A 19,851-nucleotide genomic window follows, 5' to 3' on the forward strand; every position below is an offset into this window, starting at 1 on the left:
TTCCCTGAACGCTCCAGGGTGGGCTCGGCGCCCTGCTCTGACCTTTCATAACATTCTGCAGACTTCCGTTAACAGGGTAATAATGCTGTAATGATTTATTTACGTATTCATTTCCGGCACTATACTAACTTCTTTCCGTGCTAGTACTATTTTACTCACCTTTGTATCTCAAAGGAGAAGCACAATACCTGGAACATACTGGCACTCAGTCAATGAATAATTGTTCAAAGAATAAAGGAGCGAAGTAGGCAAAATAAATTAATCCTCTATACAGACAATACAAGTGCATGGCGGACTCCGGCCACCGGAGGGCGCCTTGCACCGGGGCTGGTGCGCAGGCGCGCTGGGAGGGCTGGCGCCCCGGCGGCGGCAGCGGCGGCGGTGTGGGCTGTGGTCGCGGGAAGTGAATGGTTTTACCCAGAGGGCCCTGCGCCGCCTTTCTCCGCTGGCACTGGAGCTGCTCCCTGCTCCTCTTCCCCGGCCATGGCGTTCACGTTCGCGGCCTTCTGCTACATGCTGGCGCTGCTGCTCACCGCCGCACTCATCTTCTTCGCCATTTGGCATGTGAGTAGCCGGGGCCGGGGAAAGAAGGGCGAGGTGGCGGCGCAGCCTTTTTTCGCCCCGGGCCCGTGGTCGGGGCGGCCACGGCCCTCGGAGGTCCGCACGCCCGGGAATGGGGCCAGGCCGGGGCGGTGCCGGCCGCGCGGCCAGGGCCCTGCGCGCCCTCGGTCTGCGAACCGGGGCCTGCAGGTCCCGGAGGAGCCGAGGCGTCCGGCGGCTGGCTGGCTGCGCCCGCTGTGTCCCGGCGCAGGCCGCGCGCGCCGCTACTCCTCCCTCGCCGGGTGGGGCGGCCGCGGTCCTAGCGGGCCCTGCGGGACAGCGCTTCGCTGGCCGGCGCCGCATCCCCGCGTTCCCGCGTCCGTCGGGAGATGTCGAGGGCGCAGAGGGGCGTGCTACGTGCTGAGCCGGAATGAAGTTTGCCGAAATATTATTATTTAATGCAGATTGCCTTTGTTTTCTGGTGTCCACAGGAGTGTGGCCCAAATGAGGTAGTTATAACCTACTTTAGATAAATTTCCAGCTCTACTTTTCAGGCACTTGTTGGGTGCTCTTCAGGTAGAATCACCCCCCCCGCCCCCGGCATTGTCTCCTGGTGAACTTTGATGCCGGTTGAATTGATTACTTTGTTGACCGTTATCTCCGAACTTTCCCCCTAAATCATACTTTGACCGACAAGAGTTTCTCGAGAGACTTCCTAGCCACCTCTGTGTTCGGAGTAGCTTGATTTAGTAGAGGTAGTTTTAATTTGATTTTGAAAATGCTCAGAAACCTTACGCTTCTCTAGGATAATTTTTTTTTTTTTCTCTTTTACTCACATCATGTTACAGGACAGAAGCACATCCTTACTGGTCCCTGTAAGGAACAAGTTAAGTTCCCTGTGAAATACAAGAGATTTTTAAGGATTCCTGTTTCTCTAACACAAAATTAGAAGGAGCCTTTTGGACATCAGCATTCATTAAAAATTTATCTTATTTTTGCTCTGCCCTCCATATTCTAGTACCTTCTGGAATATTGGTCTTAGTTTGAATGATTGAGCATGTTCGTGCTCATGTAAATTTTCAGTCAGGTTTCATCATGCCCATAGCAGAGATTTGTTATGGAGCATACAGGGGCAGAGTGATTTACGTGGCAGCAGTGTCTTGTGCAAAAAAAAAAAAAGAAAAATAATTTCTCAAATCCATTCCCTTTTGCCAAGGAGTGTAATTACATTTATAATTATTTGAAACCCAACTGCTTGTGTAGTGGGGGAATGCTTATGTAGGCTGCTCCCTCAAAATGCTTTGTCAGTAGGAACCCATAACTTGAAGAGCATTTTGGGCTCTTCTTTGGTGGAATAAAGACAATAAGTAAAGATAATTGGGGATGCAAACTAGCTCTGCCTTAGTAAGCCTCTGATGAAACTGAAATGTGTGGTTCCCTGCCATTTGTAGATGAGGACTTAATCACTTCCTGCTTGATGGACACTCTGTTTTCTGAGCTGATGAGGATTCTTAGAAGAGAGCTGTGGATGGCTTACATTTTGGACTAGATTGTGTTTTGCTAAGAAAACCTGAACTGCACTTTAAAGAAAAAAATGGGTAATTTAAATGAATATGTGTTTGGGTGAAGTAGATGATTTTAAGTCCTGTTACAGAATTAAAAATTTGTTTGTACTCCACAGATTAGTGGAGAGCTTATATCCTTAGGGATTTCTAGTATTTCAGAGGATTGTGCATCCTTTGGGAAAAAATAGAAAATTCTAAATAAAGATAGTTTTAATTTTTCTGTTAACTATGTAACCTTCAGTTTCTTTTCTTTTTTTTAAACTTTTATTTTTTTTATTTTTAATTTTTTTAAAATAATTTATTTTTGGCTGCATTGGGTCTTTGTTGCTGCGCGCGGGCTTTCTCTAGTTACAGCGAGCCGGGGCTACTCTCCGTTGCGGTGCGCGGGCTTCTCATTGAGGTGGCTTCTCTTGTTGCAGAGCATGGGTTCTAGGCACGCGGGCTCAGTAGTCGTGGAGCACAGGCTTAGTTGCTCCGTAGTATGTGGGATCTTCCCAGACCAGGGCTTCAACCTGTGTCCCCTGCATTAGGCAGGTGGATTCTTAACCACTGCGCCACCAGGGAAGTCCCCGGTTTATTTTCTTAGGTCGTTTTAAGTATCTGTCAGAAGACTCATCTGGAAATTTCAAGTATAAATTCAGAAAATCCAGTTTATGTTAATTGTTGTATGGAGGATTTTTTTATGCTGATGGTTACGTCTGTCAGTTTAGTCCTAATTCATGTGATTGATGCTTTTTGGAGAATAGAGTTGGGAGCATAGATTTGTTTGAAAGCTAAAAATGCAGAAGTCATTCCCCAGAGATGTGCATCGAATTTGAAGGTATCCTGAATTGTGTAGTTTGCTACCTTTAGGGATTTTTGTTTGTTTGTTTGTTTTGTTTTTGCACTTTTGTGGAAAACTTTGTGAACGTCCTTGTCCAGACCCACAGTCACAGAAGATTTGAAAACCACTAGTTTAAGAATCTTTTCAGAAGAGTTTTGACAACTCTAGCTTATAGCACTCAAACAGAAACCCATTCAGTAACATACTCATTAAAAGATCCTTTGAAATCACCTGAAGAAACCGTCCAGTGGGAAAAAAGTTAAAGCACAAGTTTCATCCTCTGCTAGTAAATTGGATCTTGTTATAGGGAAGTAATTGTATTTGAGATCACAGTCCTTGTCTTAAATGTTATTACTAAAATGCATTGGGAATATATCACAGCTAATGTCAGGTGATTGACTGATTATATCCATAAATAATCAGAAATTAGCATCTTCTAATTGTACATTTATATTTTTAACACTTATATGTGTGAGGGGTCATTAACAAAGGACAATGCCTTTTGGTGAGTTCTGTACTTTTTTTTAAGCATAGGACTATTTTTTCCTTTTTCCCCCCTTTCATTCAGTAAATATATATTTTTTTAAATTTATTTGGCTGCGTCAGGTCTTAGTTGCGGCAGGCGGGATCTTCATTTCGGCATGCGGGGTCTTTCGTTGAAGCGTGTGGGCTCAGTAGTTGTGGCATATAGGCTCTAGAGCGTGCAGGCTCAGTAGTTGAAGCCCAGGGCACATGGGATCTTAGTTCCCTGACCAGGGATCGAACCCGCATCCCCTGCATTGGAAGGCGGATTCTTAACCACTGGACCACCGGGGAAGTCCCATTCAGTAAATATTGATTGAACACTTAACATAGGTGCCAGGCACTATTTTAAGCCCTGGGACATAGCAGTGAACACAGCAAAAATCTTTGCTCTCATGGAACTTACATTTTAATGTTTAATTATTTTCCTTCTATTTCTGCTTTCATTACAATTTTTATTAGGCCAGGTGGGTAATTTTATAAAATTCTAGAAATTTAAAAAAACTCATCTTTTTATGAAGCTAAGAATTTTAACAGGGTAAGCCAGTATATTAAAAGCTAGAAATATGTGACTTCAGTGATTGCTGGTAATATTGAGTAGCACTGTCTCACATATAAAAATACTAGTCCTAACCCACCAGAGGAAGGGCAGATTAAATTCTTTGTCCCCTGGGTGACTGGTGGCAGCAACTAAAATAGCTCTCCCATAAACTTGGGGCCTTTGGCTTCTTATTTTGACATAAAAAGGGGTGTGTCACCCCTATTTGATTTTTAGTGCATTTTGACTTTGAAGTTCTGTGTTCAGTGACCTTAAATGTTAAAGCCACATTTCTTCTCAGTGTGGACAGAAACATTCTTGATTCTTGCTGGGTTTTTTTTTTTAATGGTATGATATAAAATTTTTATTTATTTACTTATATTAAAGTATAGTTGATTTACTCTTGCCATGCATTTTATTTATTTATTATTTATTGGCCACGCCACATGGCATGCGGGATCTTAGTTCCCCGACCAGGGATGGAACCTGTGTCCCCTGCAGTGGAAGCACGGAGTCTTAACCCCTGGACCGCAGGGAAGTCCTTGCAATGCATTTTAAGTGGATGAGATCTTTCTCCCCTTATCATATTTATAACTGTTTCACTCATCACACCATGAGAAGCTGGCCTTACCTGGGCTTTACCCTTCTTCAGTCTTTAGTTTGGTGACCAAATGAAAGGACCTGCATGTGGTAGGAATATACAGAGGACGTGAAAGGAGGTCAGATTGATCATTTTTGCAGTGCCCTTAAACAGGCCTGCTCTTGCCTATGTGGTGCCTTAAGGCGAATTAGAATAAGATGCCTCTTGAGGCAGAGGATTAGAAAAGTCCTCCCTCCTGAATAGCCCCTGGTGCAGAGCCCATGCCAGGGTGCTTGGCAGCAGAAGCGTGCCTGGCATTGTGCCCCCACCTGGCCTTTTGTTCTGTGCAGAAATTGCAGTACTGTATGTGGTGATCCTGGCTGTGAAGTTTAATAATCTCTTAGTGTTCCTTTATTCTGAGGCTATTTCTTGAACTTCCAGATCGAAGCAGGACCGTGCAATGTATGTGTTTAGGTATAAATGGGAACAAATTGAAGCATACAAGTCCATTTCTAGTGTCCCGCTGAACACTGTGACAAGGGAGGGACATGCACAGATGATTAAAAACACTTCACCCTGAGGGGCACACAGTCTAGTGGGGGACACAAACCTGAACTTAAATCCTCTCCTCCAGTATGAGAAATGCCAGCCTGATAGTGTTATAAAGCCTTGTGCTATGTGGAGATTAGACAGGCGTGCAATTATTTCTGCCCAAGGGAGTTAGGGAGACCTACAGGGAGGAATTGACATAGGAAGAGTGTTTTTTTAGGATAAAGAGGAGCTTCCGTAAATAGTTATGGCTGGGGGAAAGACTATTTCAAGCAGAGAAAATAACTTTAGTGGAGGCATTGAAAAAATTAAAAATTGAAGATATTTATCACAGTGATATCAGATCATTTTAGTGATAACAATATACAAGTGTTTTCAGTTCTTTGAATGTGATTCTAGTTATTTATTAATTACCATATATTGAGTTTACTGTAAACTGGTACATATAAAGTTGCTACACTTCTGCTTTTGTCCTATTAACTTTATTCAGTTATGTTTGATGGGGCAGGTTTATTGCTGCTTTTTATTAAAGTGAGCGATCCTAACTACTTTATTTTTATTTTAGATTATAGCATTTGATGAGCTGAAGACTGATTACAAGAATCCTATAGACCAGTGTAATACCCTGAATCCTGTAAGTTATAATATAGGCTATTTCTCTAGATTTTTAAACTGTTTTTGCTTTTAACTTGATATAATTTGAAAATGGCCAATATTCTCAGTAGCATGATAAATTTGTACTTTTTGAAGTAGGCGGAATTTTAAAAAATATTCTTTTTCCTGTCCTGCTTGACTATTCTATTATTAATCTGCTGGTGATCTTGTCAGCTGTCATACTAACATTCTTCCAATCTGCTTTTTACATTGTCGGCCAAAGACAGTTGAAAAGGTCAAAAAGATTAAAAGAGTCAAAATTGCATTAAAGGTGTGTACTGCTTTTTAGTTTAATGTTTTAATGCTACATTCATTTCATGGGGAGGGTTAGGGCATTTGTATTTGTAAACTGTTCTGTTCAGTGTGCTTGTTCATATGCCTGTTGAGGTTTATGATTTCATGAAATTTCATATTTTATGCAAATGTTTGCTTGCTGGCCCAGTCAAGTAGGGAAAGCTGTTAAATGCTCATGCATTTAAAAAAAATGTTATAGCCATAGGCACTTCGATATTAAATTATTAGGTGCAGTGTTTGAAAGTTGGTTAACATGAAGTGACTTTAATAGGTGAGATTATTCTTTTGTTGTAACTTACTCTGAGGTAGTCTGTAGGTGGAGTCTTTAGTACCATATCTATTTTTATCTTTGGTTTTGTCTATTCTGGAATTTATTCTTTCAGCAGCTGTTTATTCAGAGCCTTTTAGGTGGATAGCTCTGTTCTTAGGCTCTGGAATCTTGCAGTAAGGCTTACCTTTGGATTCATGCTGTCAGAATTTTGTGGATAACAATTTGTATACAAATGTCTACATAGTTATTTCTAGTATATATCCACTCTAAGTTTCTAAAACAGACCTGTCTTACACTAAGTTCTGAGCTCTTCTGGATTTAGTTATAATGTGGCCCCATTGTGCTCAGGGGTTTTATATATATATTTGACTTCATTTAGTTTACAGGAAGATTCTCCTGTAGCCTGTAGATTTGATTTTTGCCTAACTGGTCAGAAACTGAAAGGTTTTTTGTAAGAAAGCAGTGAGTATGTCTTCAAGAAATAGAATGTAATAATTCATCTTTAAAAATTACTTAACGAAGATGAAAACATATATAGACTTTAGTTGTGTAAAACTGTAAAGCACTAGCATGCTAGAGGGATTTTGTTTGGAAAGGGTCTATAAAGTTGGTTTGCTACTTTTATCATTGTTTCCTAGATAAATAGCCATGATGGAATAGATTCCTGATTTGTCTTTAAAAACTGCTACAGTAAGACTTGATGTAGGTACAATTAAAAGTATTAACTTACTGTTTCTCTACTCTTATGAAGCAAAATATGAGATGAATTTGCTTTCTCACTGGAAGGTAATAATGTTCATTGTAAAACATCTTAACTTACTGTTTAAACTAATTGTTACCAAGAAATTAAGAAACTGAAATTTCTCCTTTTGATGGCTGTTTATTAATAGTATTCTATCTGCTTTGGCTTTTCATTACTTCAAATAACCAAATGATGATGAAGATGATAATAGCCGAAATCAGATGAGGGCTTTCCTGGGTGCCAGGCTCTGTGCTAAGCATCTTTACCTGGGTTTTTTCATTCAGTTTTCATGACAATCCTAAGAGGTGAGTATATTGTACTCATGAATAGGAGAGTAAACTGAGGCTTAGTGAGGTTCAGGCACTTTGCCCAGGGTCACACAGCTAACATAGAGTCAGAATTCAAACCCAGACAGCCTGATTTTTTTAGGTTCAGATTCTTGTATTTTCCTAATTTACTATAAACTTTAAGAGGGACTAATTTCATTTTAAAATATAGAGTGTGATTTTTGGCTTTTTTTTAATGGAAAGAAATTCTTACTTTGTGCTTGGGACATCCTAATGCTGCAGTGGATTAGTGGATTGGAAGGAAGTTTCTACACCAGCACAAGTTGTGTTTTGGATAGGGTGCCGATAATTGGCTTAATAGCAGTGCATCTGACAGTTTTCCCTATTGAAAATTTGTTTTGACAGTTCTGCCAAAGTATGGGGGAAGACAAATACCATTATATTTAAAAATGTGAACCTTAACTACAGAATATTATGATTTGCATGTTTAAGTACTATCATTTCAGCCATATTTGCATGAGGTGTTTATGGATACTAGTTTTTGTGTAAATGTGGGTTCCTAAATGGAATCATTTTGTGCCACTAATGGGGAAATTTCATGATTAAAGAATGATTGAAGAGGACTGGTCTTTATGAGAGATGCATAGTAAAAGTATCTGGACTGTTTTGAGGAGAAAGGAGGGAGTGTGGCATTTGTTTCATATTAAAACTGGTAGAGTTGCAGATTATCTTTATTATCACTCTTATTAAAGAATATTGTTTAAGAGCAGTAGGGATCATGCTTTCAAAATCATTTTCTCCCCATACCCTAGTCTGGAAAACTTGGATGATGATTTGTATTGTTAGATCACTTGGTTTTAGAGGGCCGAAATAGGCTCATTATATTTTAAAGAAAAATCTTGTAATTTAAACTAGTATTATAAACAGCAGCTTCAGTGGAACTCCTAATAAAATGTATTATATATTTTTCTTGGTTTGTCCTGGTTGTAGTCTTTGTGTTCCAAAGATTTTCCTATGGATATTTTCTTGTTTTCTTGCAGATGTTTAACTTTGATCTTAATTAAATGCTGGCTTAACGGTCCATGTTATTTACATGTTTATATATATGTGCAGAGTTTATCTTGTTATTATATTATATTACTTAAATTTGTAGAAAATATCTGGTTAGTGGTATAGATTAATTGGTTTTACTGGAATTTTATTTAAAATAGTATTAATTAAAAACTTTGCTTTACAGCTTTGAATGGGAAAAGTAATTTGGGAGTACTAGAAAGTCGACTTGAATAAGTAATATATTATTTCTACAGCTATAGTTTCCCCTCAGGAAAGATCTGATGGGACAGTGCAGCACATTTGAGAAACTGGCTTTGCAGCTGTGACTTGTAGGAAGCTCTTTGGCTGAAACTTGAAATGAAAGGTTTTGGTATTTATATTTAACAGAGTCATTAGGCTGAAATCTGTAGGATGAGAAAGATAATTTAAAGTAAAGCATGAACTCTTGGTCATTTTATAAAAAGTGTTTTGCTTGAACTCATTTTTCCTCACTTAATACTACCTGCTATCAAAAGATGTATTTTGTTTTTGAGTTCTGAGCTTCTACTGGTCTGCTGTGTTTGTAGTCCTTCAATGGAGAAAGCAGGCTGAAAGAAATAGGAAGGCCTTGTAGGAATGGGAGCTCAGGAACCGGGAGAATTCCAATTTCATGGTTCAGATCTTAGTCTTTTCCCTCCTACATTGCAGAAAGCACATCGTTTGCATCTGTGCATATTAATGTTCTTTCCCCCCGACTGTGCTGAGATTATTGGCTGTTGGCTTTCCATTGAAAAATTACTTTTGTGGTAATGTGATGTGGTTTGCTAAATATTGTATATGTAACATCCCTGGTTTCTGTTTAAAGGCTTAAAAACATTAATGTGTAAACTTCTAAAGGGGAGTTTTGTTTTTGTGGATTTTTTTATATCATGTTGCATGTGATCAGATATTTCATTTTTGTATTTTCATCATTCTTGAATGGTGGAAAGAAAGAATATTCTGAGTGATTAGCAAATAACTGTGAACAATCTGGGTGGTAACTTTGTATAATTTAACCTGTTGCTCTAAGAGTTTGGGTTTTAAATTTTAAGTTATATCTTATTCTTTTAGTGCAAGCTATATCCTCTGGTCAGTTGGCATATAATCTTGCTTTTGTTCAAAAGCTTAATATGGAAATAAAGCTCAGTAGCATCTTTCATTTCTGATTCTAGGAAAACAGTGATTTTTCATTATTAAAACTTAGTTGCCACCTGCTTTCCAAATTAGCAGTTGATTTAATGCCAAGGCATTTTGATAACTGGCTTGTGTTTTTCTTCCAGCTTGTCCTTCCAGAGTACCTCATCCATGCTTTCTTCTGTGTCATGTTTCTTTGTGCAGCAGAGTGGCTTACACTGGGTCTCAATATGCCCCTCTTGGCATATCATATTTGGAGGTAATATTTAGATACACTTCTAATACTTTTCCTAATTAAATTTTAATTATACTGTGGTTGATATGGTTATCTTACATGCTAGTCACCTAAACAAAAGTAGTTGGCATTTATTTTTAAAACCACATGGATGCACAAATAACTGTTTTAATACCTCTTATGGAGCTTATGTTATTATTCTTTAAAGGGTTTTTTAAAAAGTGAGGTGTAACTTACATACGATAATGTGTGCATGTCTAAAGTGTACAGCTCAATGGATTTTTACATATGTATACACTTGTGAAACTACCGCCCAGATCAAGATATACAGCACTTCTAGCCCCCAGAAGAGTCCCTTGTGTCCCATTCCAATCAGTTAGCCCTGTACTTTCACAGGAGAACCAGTGATCTCTTGCAGCTTAGATTAGTTTTGTCCATCTTTGAACTTCATATAAATCAAATTGTACAGTGTGTGTCTAACTTCTTCCTCCATGTTTACTTTGTGAATTTAAATTTGGTTATTTATAAAAGATTCATATTTCATAACTTCTAAATGTTATATCTGATCTATATAGCATTAGAGTGTTTTGTTTTAGATAGGCATGTCAAAATCTCATTGCCCTTAATTTTAGGACATACATACGGAAGAAGTATTTAGGAGTAAAGTGGTTTCACATCTGTAACTGGCTCTGAAATGGCTCAGAAAAAAATGTACGTGTATTTAGAGAGAGAACAGAAAAGAGAAGGACAAAGCTGTGTGGTAAATGTGAACATTTGGAATATCTTGGTGAAGTGTTCTTTATGTTAAAGTAAAAAGTTGAAAGAAAAAATTGTATTTCCTTTTTACAGTTATTCTTAATTTTCTTGGATTTCTGAAAGTGTAGAGGAGACCAGATATGACTTGTTTAACCACCTTGTTCTCTGTAGGGGCTCCAGTTTTAAAATTAAGGTGATGAAAGGAAAGAACTCCACCTAGAACTAAAAGTATGCTTCCCAATGTGGACCACCTCTCATTGTAACAAATATTATTTGAGAAGGAGAATGCTCCTTTCCATCCTGAAGGTTAGCTTCCATTCTGAGTGGCTAATCAACTGTGTTTATTACAGGTATATGAGTAGACCAGTGATGAGTGGACCAGGACTCTATGACCCTACAACCATCATGAATGCAGATATTCTAGCATATTGTCAGAAAGAAGGATGGTGCAAATTAGCTTTTTATCTTCTAGCATTTTTTTACTACCTATATGGGTAAGTTTAAAAAACAAAACGAGAATATGATTTCGCTTTGCTGCCAGAAACATTTGCAGGCGTTATGGTCTGAATACCTTAAAATCCACTTGAAGAATAACTCGTGTCTTGAACGGTGGTACTGGTAACGGCACAGTGCACACCAGCAAATTCACACACATTGAATAAGCTGGTACTTGTCAAGGCAGCCAACTGATGTGCAGTCAGAGGCAGAAAGTTGTGTCAGGGATGCTGCTTCCAAAGTCTCAGACAGTCAGTGAAGGACAGTCCTCATTCTCCATGGCAGAGCAAGAGGATATGGCTGTGTGCGTTTGCAAAAAAGTTTCTGCTTGGCTTCAGTGTCTGTCTCAAGATTATGTTTAATTTTTCTTTATCATTCTTCATAAACTGTATGCTCTACCCTTTATTTTCTGGTTTGCATGATCCGAATGGGATGAAGGAAAGAAAAGTTCTATCATATAGGATGCTGCAGTTATTTATTTTTTTTATTTTCTATTTATTTTTTTGGCTGCATCGGGTCTTAGTTGTGGCACACAGGATCTTCGTTATGGCACGTGGGCTTCTCTCTAGCTGTGGTGCACGGGCTCCAAAGCGCAAGGGCTCTGTAGTTTGTGGCAAGCGGGCTCTCTATGTGAGGCGCACAGCCTTAGTAGTTGTGGCGTGCGGGCTTAGTTGCCCCAAGGCATGTGGGATCTTAGTTCCCCGACCAGGGATTGAACCCGCACCCCCTGCATTGGAAGGCAGATTCTTAACCACTGGACCACCAGGGAAGTCCCGATGCTGCAGTTATTGATTTTCCTCCTTTTGTACTGTGATGGACTCATATCATCATTCCTCTAGGTCAGGGTTTCTTGACCTTGGCACTGTTGGTATTTTGGGCAGGATGAATCTTTGCTGTGAGGAGCTGTCCTGTGCACTGTAGGATGTTTGGCAGCGTCCCCGGCCTCTGCCCACTGGATGCCGTAGCTTCCCTCTGGCCCAGTCATAATAACCGGAAATGTCTCTAGACGTTTGCCACATGCCCTCTGTGGGGCAGAATCAGCCCTGGTTGGGAGGCACTGTTCTAGGTGTACTGTAGGTGGGGGAAAACAGCTGCTTATTAAAACTAGAAATGGACACGGGCAAGTGTGGAGTTATAATTTTTCTTTAAGCTTTATAAATACACTTTTCCTATTTTTTATTGATAAATATTCAACTGGAGAGGAATTTCCACCTGATTGTCAAAATATGAAGAAAATTAGTTGTATTAGATGAAATTTTGGCAGTAATTAAGTTTCTCTTCCCTCTCCTTTCTGTTACTTGAAAACTTGCTTATTTCTTGTTTACATCATACTAGTTTCCATTATGGAAAAGGGTGAAGTGCTAGACTTAAATTTATGGAAAATGTATTTTTATGCTTTTAGACGTTATATTTGTGAAAAATGAGTGTCCGGTAGTACACCTAGAGACGTTCATACATGAAACAAAGATAGTGAAAAAGTTCTGAAAAGTGAAATTCCATGTGTCCTTTTAATTTCTGTTAATTTTCAGTTTTTAGTTTCTATAATAAGTGTCTGGAACAGTGCTGGCATATAGTAGGCACTTAAAACATACTTGTTGAAAGAAGGAAAATAAATGAATGCTTGAATAAATGATAAAATTGGAGATGTAGAGTTGTGGGAAAATGCTCACCAGGAGATGGTGGCACTACATCATTCATTTGTTTTAAATTGTCTATCAACACACATGCACACACACACGAGTCCAGGCGGGAGGCCCAGCCAACACAGTGCCTTGGCTGAGGAGAAAGAGAAGGGCAGACACCCAGTCTGGGGGTCATATCAGCCAGGAGCCCCCATAAGAGCAGCAAACTAAGTCCCAGGCCTGTTGATGGAGGAGGGTATCACCCGCCACCTGAAAGGCCTGTCTGAGAAGAGCCAGGGACAGCCAGCTGTCTGCACGAGGAGAATGGAAACAATCGCCCAGATCGCGAGAGCCCACAAGTTCACTCTGTCTCCATCATCTGTCCTCAGGCCGAGCACCAAGACCACTGACCCATTGGGCCCCCTCCCAGGCTGTCTGTGAACCTCTGTGAGCCCAGCCCTTACAATGAAGCCCATTGTCTTTCTTTAAAAAGCAATAGTAGAGACTTCTCTGGCAGTCCAGTGGTTAAGCCTGCGCTTCCACTGCAGGGAGCACTGGTTTGATCCCTGGTCGGGGAACTAAGATCCCGCATACCAGGCAACGGGGCCAAAAAAAAAAAAAAGCAGTAGTAATGGATAAGCATCATATTTAATCTGTGGTCCATCCAGACAATGGAATATTATTCAGAGATTAAAAGAAATCTATCAAGTCATGAAAATACATGGAAGAAACTTAAATGCATGTTGCTAAGTGAAAGAAGCCAGTCTGAAAAGGCTACAGACTGTCTGATTCCAAATATATGATATTCTGGAAAAGGCAACACTATGGAGACAGTAAAAATATCAGTGGTGACCAGGGATTAGCAGGGAGGGAGGGATGAATAGACAGAGCACAGATAATTTTTAGGGCAGTGAAACTATTCTGTATGATACTCTAAGGGTGGGTACGTTTGTCAAGCAAATATACATTTGTCAAAACCTGTAGAATGTACAACAGCCAGTGAACCTTAATGTAAACACTGGACTCTAGTTAATAATGATGTATCAATATTGGTTCAGTTGTAATAAGCATACCACACTAATGTAATAAGGGAAACTGTGTGTGTGTGTCTGTCTGTATGTCTGTCTGTGTGCTGGGAGCAGGAGGTCCATGAGAGGTCTCTTTACTTGCAGCTCAATTTTTCTGTAAACCTAAAACTGCTCTTTTAAAAAGTCTATTAATTAAATAATGATAACAAAAAATAGTCTATCAAGTTTGCACACCTCCTTGCTTTGTATTTCCGTTTAGACACACATGCTTTTGAACCATGCCTCTCCCACCTTGCCCTTCATGTAGGATCAAATGGTTATTGCTTTTTATTTTGCTTGTTGGTCCCCTTTTCTTTTTTAACCTTGCTGCTATTGCCTAGAGCCTTTCTCTAATGGGAAAGTGCCTTGATTGATCATTCCTTTCTGTAAAATGGGGATAATCGTACCTACCCTACTTCCTAGGACCTAACAGAAGGCCTGGCATGAAGTGAGCCCTTGGAGATGCTCACTCCTATTCTTAGACATAGCTCTGGAGCAGTGTGCTGTTGGATTGCTTCTCTAAGCCCTGATCCCCATTAAGCTTTCAGCTGTGCCGTTCTTGCTAAAATTGGAAAGGAAATAGGGGACAACTACAGCACATGCACTGAGCCAATCCTACCTTAGGCAAAAGTCCATAAATGCAGATTAAAATCATACTGTGAACTTGTCATTCATTGGTCTTTCCATTTTCTGTGATGGTGTGATATCACAAACTAGTTTGCTATATAAAGCAGACTCAACTTTTTGGTGCTCTTAGTTTTTATAATTAGGAATGTTTGAGTTAATAATAGCCTTTTTCTTCTTTTCAGCATGATCTATGTTTTGGTGAGCTCTTAGAACAACACTCAGAAGAACTGGTCCAGTTAAGTGCATGCAAAAAGCCACCAAACGAAGGGATTCTATCCAGCAAGATCCTGTTTCCAAGAGTAGCCTATGGAATCTGATCAGTTACTTTAAAAAATGACTCCTTATTTTTTAAATGTTTCCACATTTTTTGCTTGTGGAAAGACTGTTTTCATATGTTATACTCGGATAAAGAATTTACATGGAATTACGTATAAATTAATATAAAATGATACCTCTGGTGTTGACAGGTTTGAACTTGCACTCCTTAAGGAACAGCCATAATCCCTTGAATGACTTCATTAATTATTGACTGTCCTTAGTCCATTGGAAGCTTTTGTTTATAGAAGTTGTAGGGCTCATTTTGGTTTTATTGAAATGCCATTTAATTATAAATTAGCTGTAGATATCAGGTGCTTCTGATAAATTGAAAATATATATCTGACCTGTGGAAACTTCATGGGTTTCCTCATCTATCATGTAGGTGATTATATATGGATGCATTAAAAAAATGAGTGGGATTTTTTTTTCCTTTGACTTGAAATATTATCCCTGTATATTGCATGAATGAGAGATTTCCCATATTTCCACCAGAGTAATATACTTGCTTTAATTCTTAAGCATAAGTGAACATGATACAAAAATATATGCTGACTTACTTGTGAAGAATGCATTTAAAGCTATTTTAAATGTGTTTTAATTTGTGAGACATTACTTATTAAGAAATTGGTTATTATACTTAGTGTTCTAATCTGGTGGTAAAGATATTCTTAAGAGTTTGCAAGTACTTTAGATTTTCAAAACTGAATGAGAGAGAACATTGTATAACCGTCCTGCTGTTCCTTTAGTGCAATACAATAAAACTCTGAAATTAAGACTTATTTTCAGTGCATTGTTTTAAAGATTACAAGTAGCTATTCTTAAACTTGCTTATTCCAAATAAAGACATATCACTGTCAATTTTTTAAAAAGATAGTAGAGTATTACATTTTTTTTTTAATACCATGCTTGGATCTAAAAAGGAAGAGTTTTAAATGGTTAAGCACGTTACCTTCTTGTGTCACTTGACAAGATTCATAAACTCTGGTGGCACAGCACCATCATTTTTCTTACCAGTTAAAAAAAATTATTGTGAAGCTTAAAATGTTTAAAATATTTTTTTCCTTTTTGAAACAGCATGTTTTAAGGTAAAATGACTTGTAAGTTTGGTTTTTTTTGCTGCTGCTTGTAAGGCAGGTAAATTATAATTATGGCTTGCCTGTTTCCGTAAGCATTCTTGTGCTTTATTTGGGATGAGGAAGTTAAGGCAATTGAAAATAGTTTAAGTGGTTCAAAGTTTCTTCAAGGATCCAAGAAAGAAAACCATAGGCAGAAATTCCACATAATGATCAAGGGAGTTTATGGATGTGTCTGTGGAAGTCTTACTCTAAGTACCCCTTGAATTAGACGCTGCACTGTTTTATTCTCTACTAGTGAAAAACTGCCTCTCCACCTTTGGGAGAATGGCTGTTACTGTTTTGAGATTGGGTAATGGGGGTGAATACGTTGAAGAAGAGGATGTAGAACCAGAAGAGTGAGGAGAGTCCAACCATTTCATAATGAGAGACGCTTTAAAGACCTTGTCTTTTGTAGTCTGGAGCACGCTTCGAGGGATCGTCAGTTCATGCAGTAAACTGTTTACTGAGCCCTTGCTAGGCACTGAAGACTCATGATCGGAGTATAAGCAGTAATTCAGTTTCTAATCCACCCAATTCTACCAGCTTGCACTCATTTTTCTTTCTTGTTCACAAGAACTTTTGATCATGAGAGACTTGGCCAAGTCTTCTGTACTTCACATAGGTTTCCTGGGGCAGTTACTTTTGTATTCCTGTCAAAGGATTTTCATGAGCCCTTGCTGTCTCTTAGCAAACACCACTTTCCTTTATAAGTTAACATACTTTTAATAATGTATTCCACAATACTCTCCAGGATTAATGCAAGGTTTACTGCTTGTAATTTGTGGAGGCCACCTTCTCATGCTTCAGAAATTAGATATGTAGTCCTTAGCTGATTCCTCAAAAATGACTGACAATTGAGGTTCACCCATCTCAGTGGTAGATTGTTAGTTCCTAGGCATGTGATTGGGTACCTGGATGCTCTCATAATATCTACTCATCTTTACCTTTTCCAGTGTTTTATGAAATTAAGTCACTACGAGAAAGCAGAAACATAATATTTGCATTTGATAGTATCCCACTTGTTCTTTCCCTCGCTCTGAGTTTGCTTTGTTCCCCCCATTAATCTGGTTTGGGTGGCCCTAGCCATATTTCTACTTCTCCTGCATGCCCAGCTGAAACGTAGTTAGCCTGGGTTTGTAATCCTTTCCAGCTTTAGTCAGACTGCACCCTGTGTAGCCACAGCTGTTTATTTAGGAATTCTTTTTTCCCTTGTTAAAATTACTTTTGCTATTGTGTGTTTTGATTTATCTTTAAGAGCATTCCAACCCTCTGAAACCATTAGTGTAACACACTGTGGTTTTTATCTGTATCAGCAACTCCTTGCTGTTGGTACAGATTCTCCTGCATTAAAAATCTTATATAACAAATGTAGTCTATTTAGCAGTTATTCTTAGTAACAATACTATATCATGCCATCATGTCCTATTAGTGTTAAGGAGGTATAGGGGTAGAAACTTACTTGAATGCCTGAATCTGAATTTTATTAACAATGTTTGATGATTTTAACTGATAGTACCCACTCCCTATCCCAGGATAGAGGAGAGTTGGGTCACAGGCTGTACATAAACTGCTAATTTGTTTGAAGTTTGAATTACTTTTCATGGGAAGGGGGTAGTGATAGGAAATGACCAGATGATCCACTTTTGACACATACCAGGTATTACTGAAGCATTTGAGAAGCCTCATGGATTACACCATGAATTGCCAGACCTACCAGTCAAATTTAGATACCCAGGTAATGGTCTTACACAAAGCAGCAGAGTGCATGGCAGTTTGTAGTATGTGTCTTTTAAAGCCTGGTCAGTATTTTCCAGCTTGAGGACCACTTAATGTTAATAGCCCTCATCTTCTCTGCAGATCAACAACATATTTTGAAAATGTTTCAGATAATTGCATAGAAAGGAAATAAGAGATATACACTTTGAAACTAGCAAATTATTTTCATTGATACAACACTTCTCTTTTCCTCCAATTATATATATTTATGGAACAGTGTTCATGGAATATTATTGCCATAGTACAAAGAATGACTTCTGTGGATTTCTTCTGGTGGGCTTTCATTTCAGGTATGAAATAGCATAGCAGCATCAAGCCCATTAAAATAATCTATTTAAAAGTTTTCATCTAAGTTACTTATTTAAAATGTGCATCTCTCAATAATCAGTTGTACAGTATAATTGTAAATCAGAAGTTTTGACAGCCGAAATATTTTAAAACAACACTCTTTTCAAAGGGGAAAGATAGTAATGTCAAATAATTTAAGCTCTTTTGCTCAAACCAGTCACTGATCTGTGGTCAGACCAGCAGCTAATGATTCTCTGGCACTAGTATTATAGCTTAGCAGATGGTTCTGAACTAATAGTCTGGGGCGATGCTAAGGGAGAAAATGGGGTTCTGTTTCTGGATATGTTGAATAGCTTTCTTAGAACAATTTTACTTTGATTAAAATTAATGGTTTTAAAGCTAAATGTCTAAAAGGAGTAAACAACTCTGTAGCTTGTTCTGCTTGTTTTTGGAAAATAGTATTAACCACCTAAGGTGATCTGTGGGATTGGAGTGAAGGTTTTACCCTACTTTAGTTTCATTAATGCACATTGTGGAAGATGTAGAGAACATCTTGACATGGAAAAGAATGAATAAGTTAACGTTCATCGTACAGTGCTTTCCTAAATTTCTTTGGTTATCATGTTCTTATATTCTGGAGAAGAAAAATTTCTTAAATAATAAATTGATGACTAGGTAGATCTTAAAACTACTAAGGGTAACACAGAATATAGTTAGCCATCTGTGCTCATGGTTTGTTAGATTTAAAATCTAAGTTAACCTTAATGGTGCTGTACACCATCCAAAGACAGTGCCCTTATGTTGTCCTGCCTTCTTAGAGCTTGCTTGCTTGATTTTGCTTTTGTATATTTAATAAAAACTGTCTCAAATGTTTCCTTGTGTAGTTTGTGGATAACAGTTGAGTTTGTGTGTTGATTCTATTTCAGCAACTAACTGGCTTGTGTATGACCAGGATTCTAGCTGGTCTCTCTGCCTCCCTTCCCCAATTGTTTTGAGGGCTGTCCTGCAGATTAACCAGAGAAAATGCTTTTCCAAGAATGTTGGAATTACATGTTATTAAACTTAATTGGATAATTATATTTGAGTAGTGACATCCCATGTTTCTTTGTTATGGAATAATTGATGTTTTTCCTTATACCTAGTATTAAAATAGTTTAGTCAAGCATTTTGAATGTGGAACGCTTAACAAGCACTTGCAGTGGAAATTAAGAGATGCATGCACTTTGAAAATTCAGTTGATTATTAAAGGATTTGATTAGTCCATGCCAATATTTGTCTTCCATTTTCTTAAGTATTCATGAGTAAGCTATATGTTTATACCGGGAGAAAGCTAATACAAGATTTGGTAATGTCAATTTCAATGACTGTTTAAAGTTTAATGGAATGTTGTGATTTTTAAACTGTATTTGGTTATAATACCAAAATCATGAGGAAGGTCAGTCTATTATTGCAGCCTGTACTTTAAAAAAAATAAATAACTTTCTAGCTATAACTTTTGGCATTTATTACCTTGGGTAAGAAATCCCTAGGGATATACGATTCCCCCACCTTCCTTAATAGTCTTATAAAACCTTAAGTTCTAGAAGCACGGTGTATATAAAAGTATTAAAACATTGATTTTATATTATGGTACATGCTGGCTCTCTGGTCTGAAGTTCCCAAACAGCACTAGTAATTGTTTTATTCTCTAATGAAATTAAAGTAGTCCATCAGAGCAAGAAGAGTGAGTAAGACTTTTGGTAATTATATGATTATTTAAAATTAAGGGTTGATGTAGTGAAATTTGCTTTGTCTTGTGTGGAAGTGCCTCTGACTGTTGGTCACCTTTTGTGACTTCCAGTAGCCAAGAGAGCCATGGCACTCTGCAGCAGTGAAACCACTGAGGTCTCTTAACTTTGACTCACTGTATGATCCTTGTCTACATACAAATGACTACTTTCGGTAGCTCACCATGGAGTTTAAAGACAAAAAGACATGTTCGG

The 19,851-nt window shown here is 38.4% G+C and overlaps 1 protein-coding gene across 1 annotated transcript; it reads left to right on the plus strand.

Moving 5' to 3' along the window:
- Positions 1 to 378: 378 nt before the first annotated feature.
- On the plus strand, positions 379 to 18,742 carry CNIH1 (cornichon family member 1). The gene is made up of 5 exons (XM_068545365.1): positions 379 to 564; positions 5,683 to 5,751; positions 9,717 to 9,829; positions 10,912 to 11,055; positions 14,555 to 18,742. Exons 1-5 carry the CDS (start codon positions 484 to 486, stop codon positions 14,580 to 14,582), a joined length of 435 nt encoding a protein of 144 aa, XP_068401466.1. The 5' UTR covers positions 379 to 483; the 3' UTR covers positions 14,583 to 18,742.
- Positions 18,743 to 19,851: the final 1,109 nt, after the last annotated feature.

The sequence above is a fragment of the Eschrichtius robustus genome, chromosome 1, assembly GCF_028021215.1.
Source record: "Eschrichtius robustus isolate mEscRob2 chromosome 1, mEscRob2.pri, whole genome shotgun sequence".
NCBI lineage: Eukaryota > Metazoa > Chordata > Mammalia > Artiodactyla > Eschrichtiidae > Eschrichtius > Eschrichtius robustus.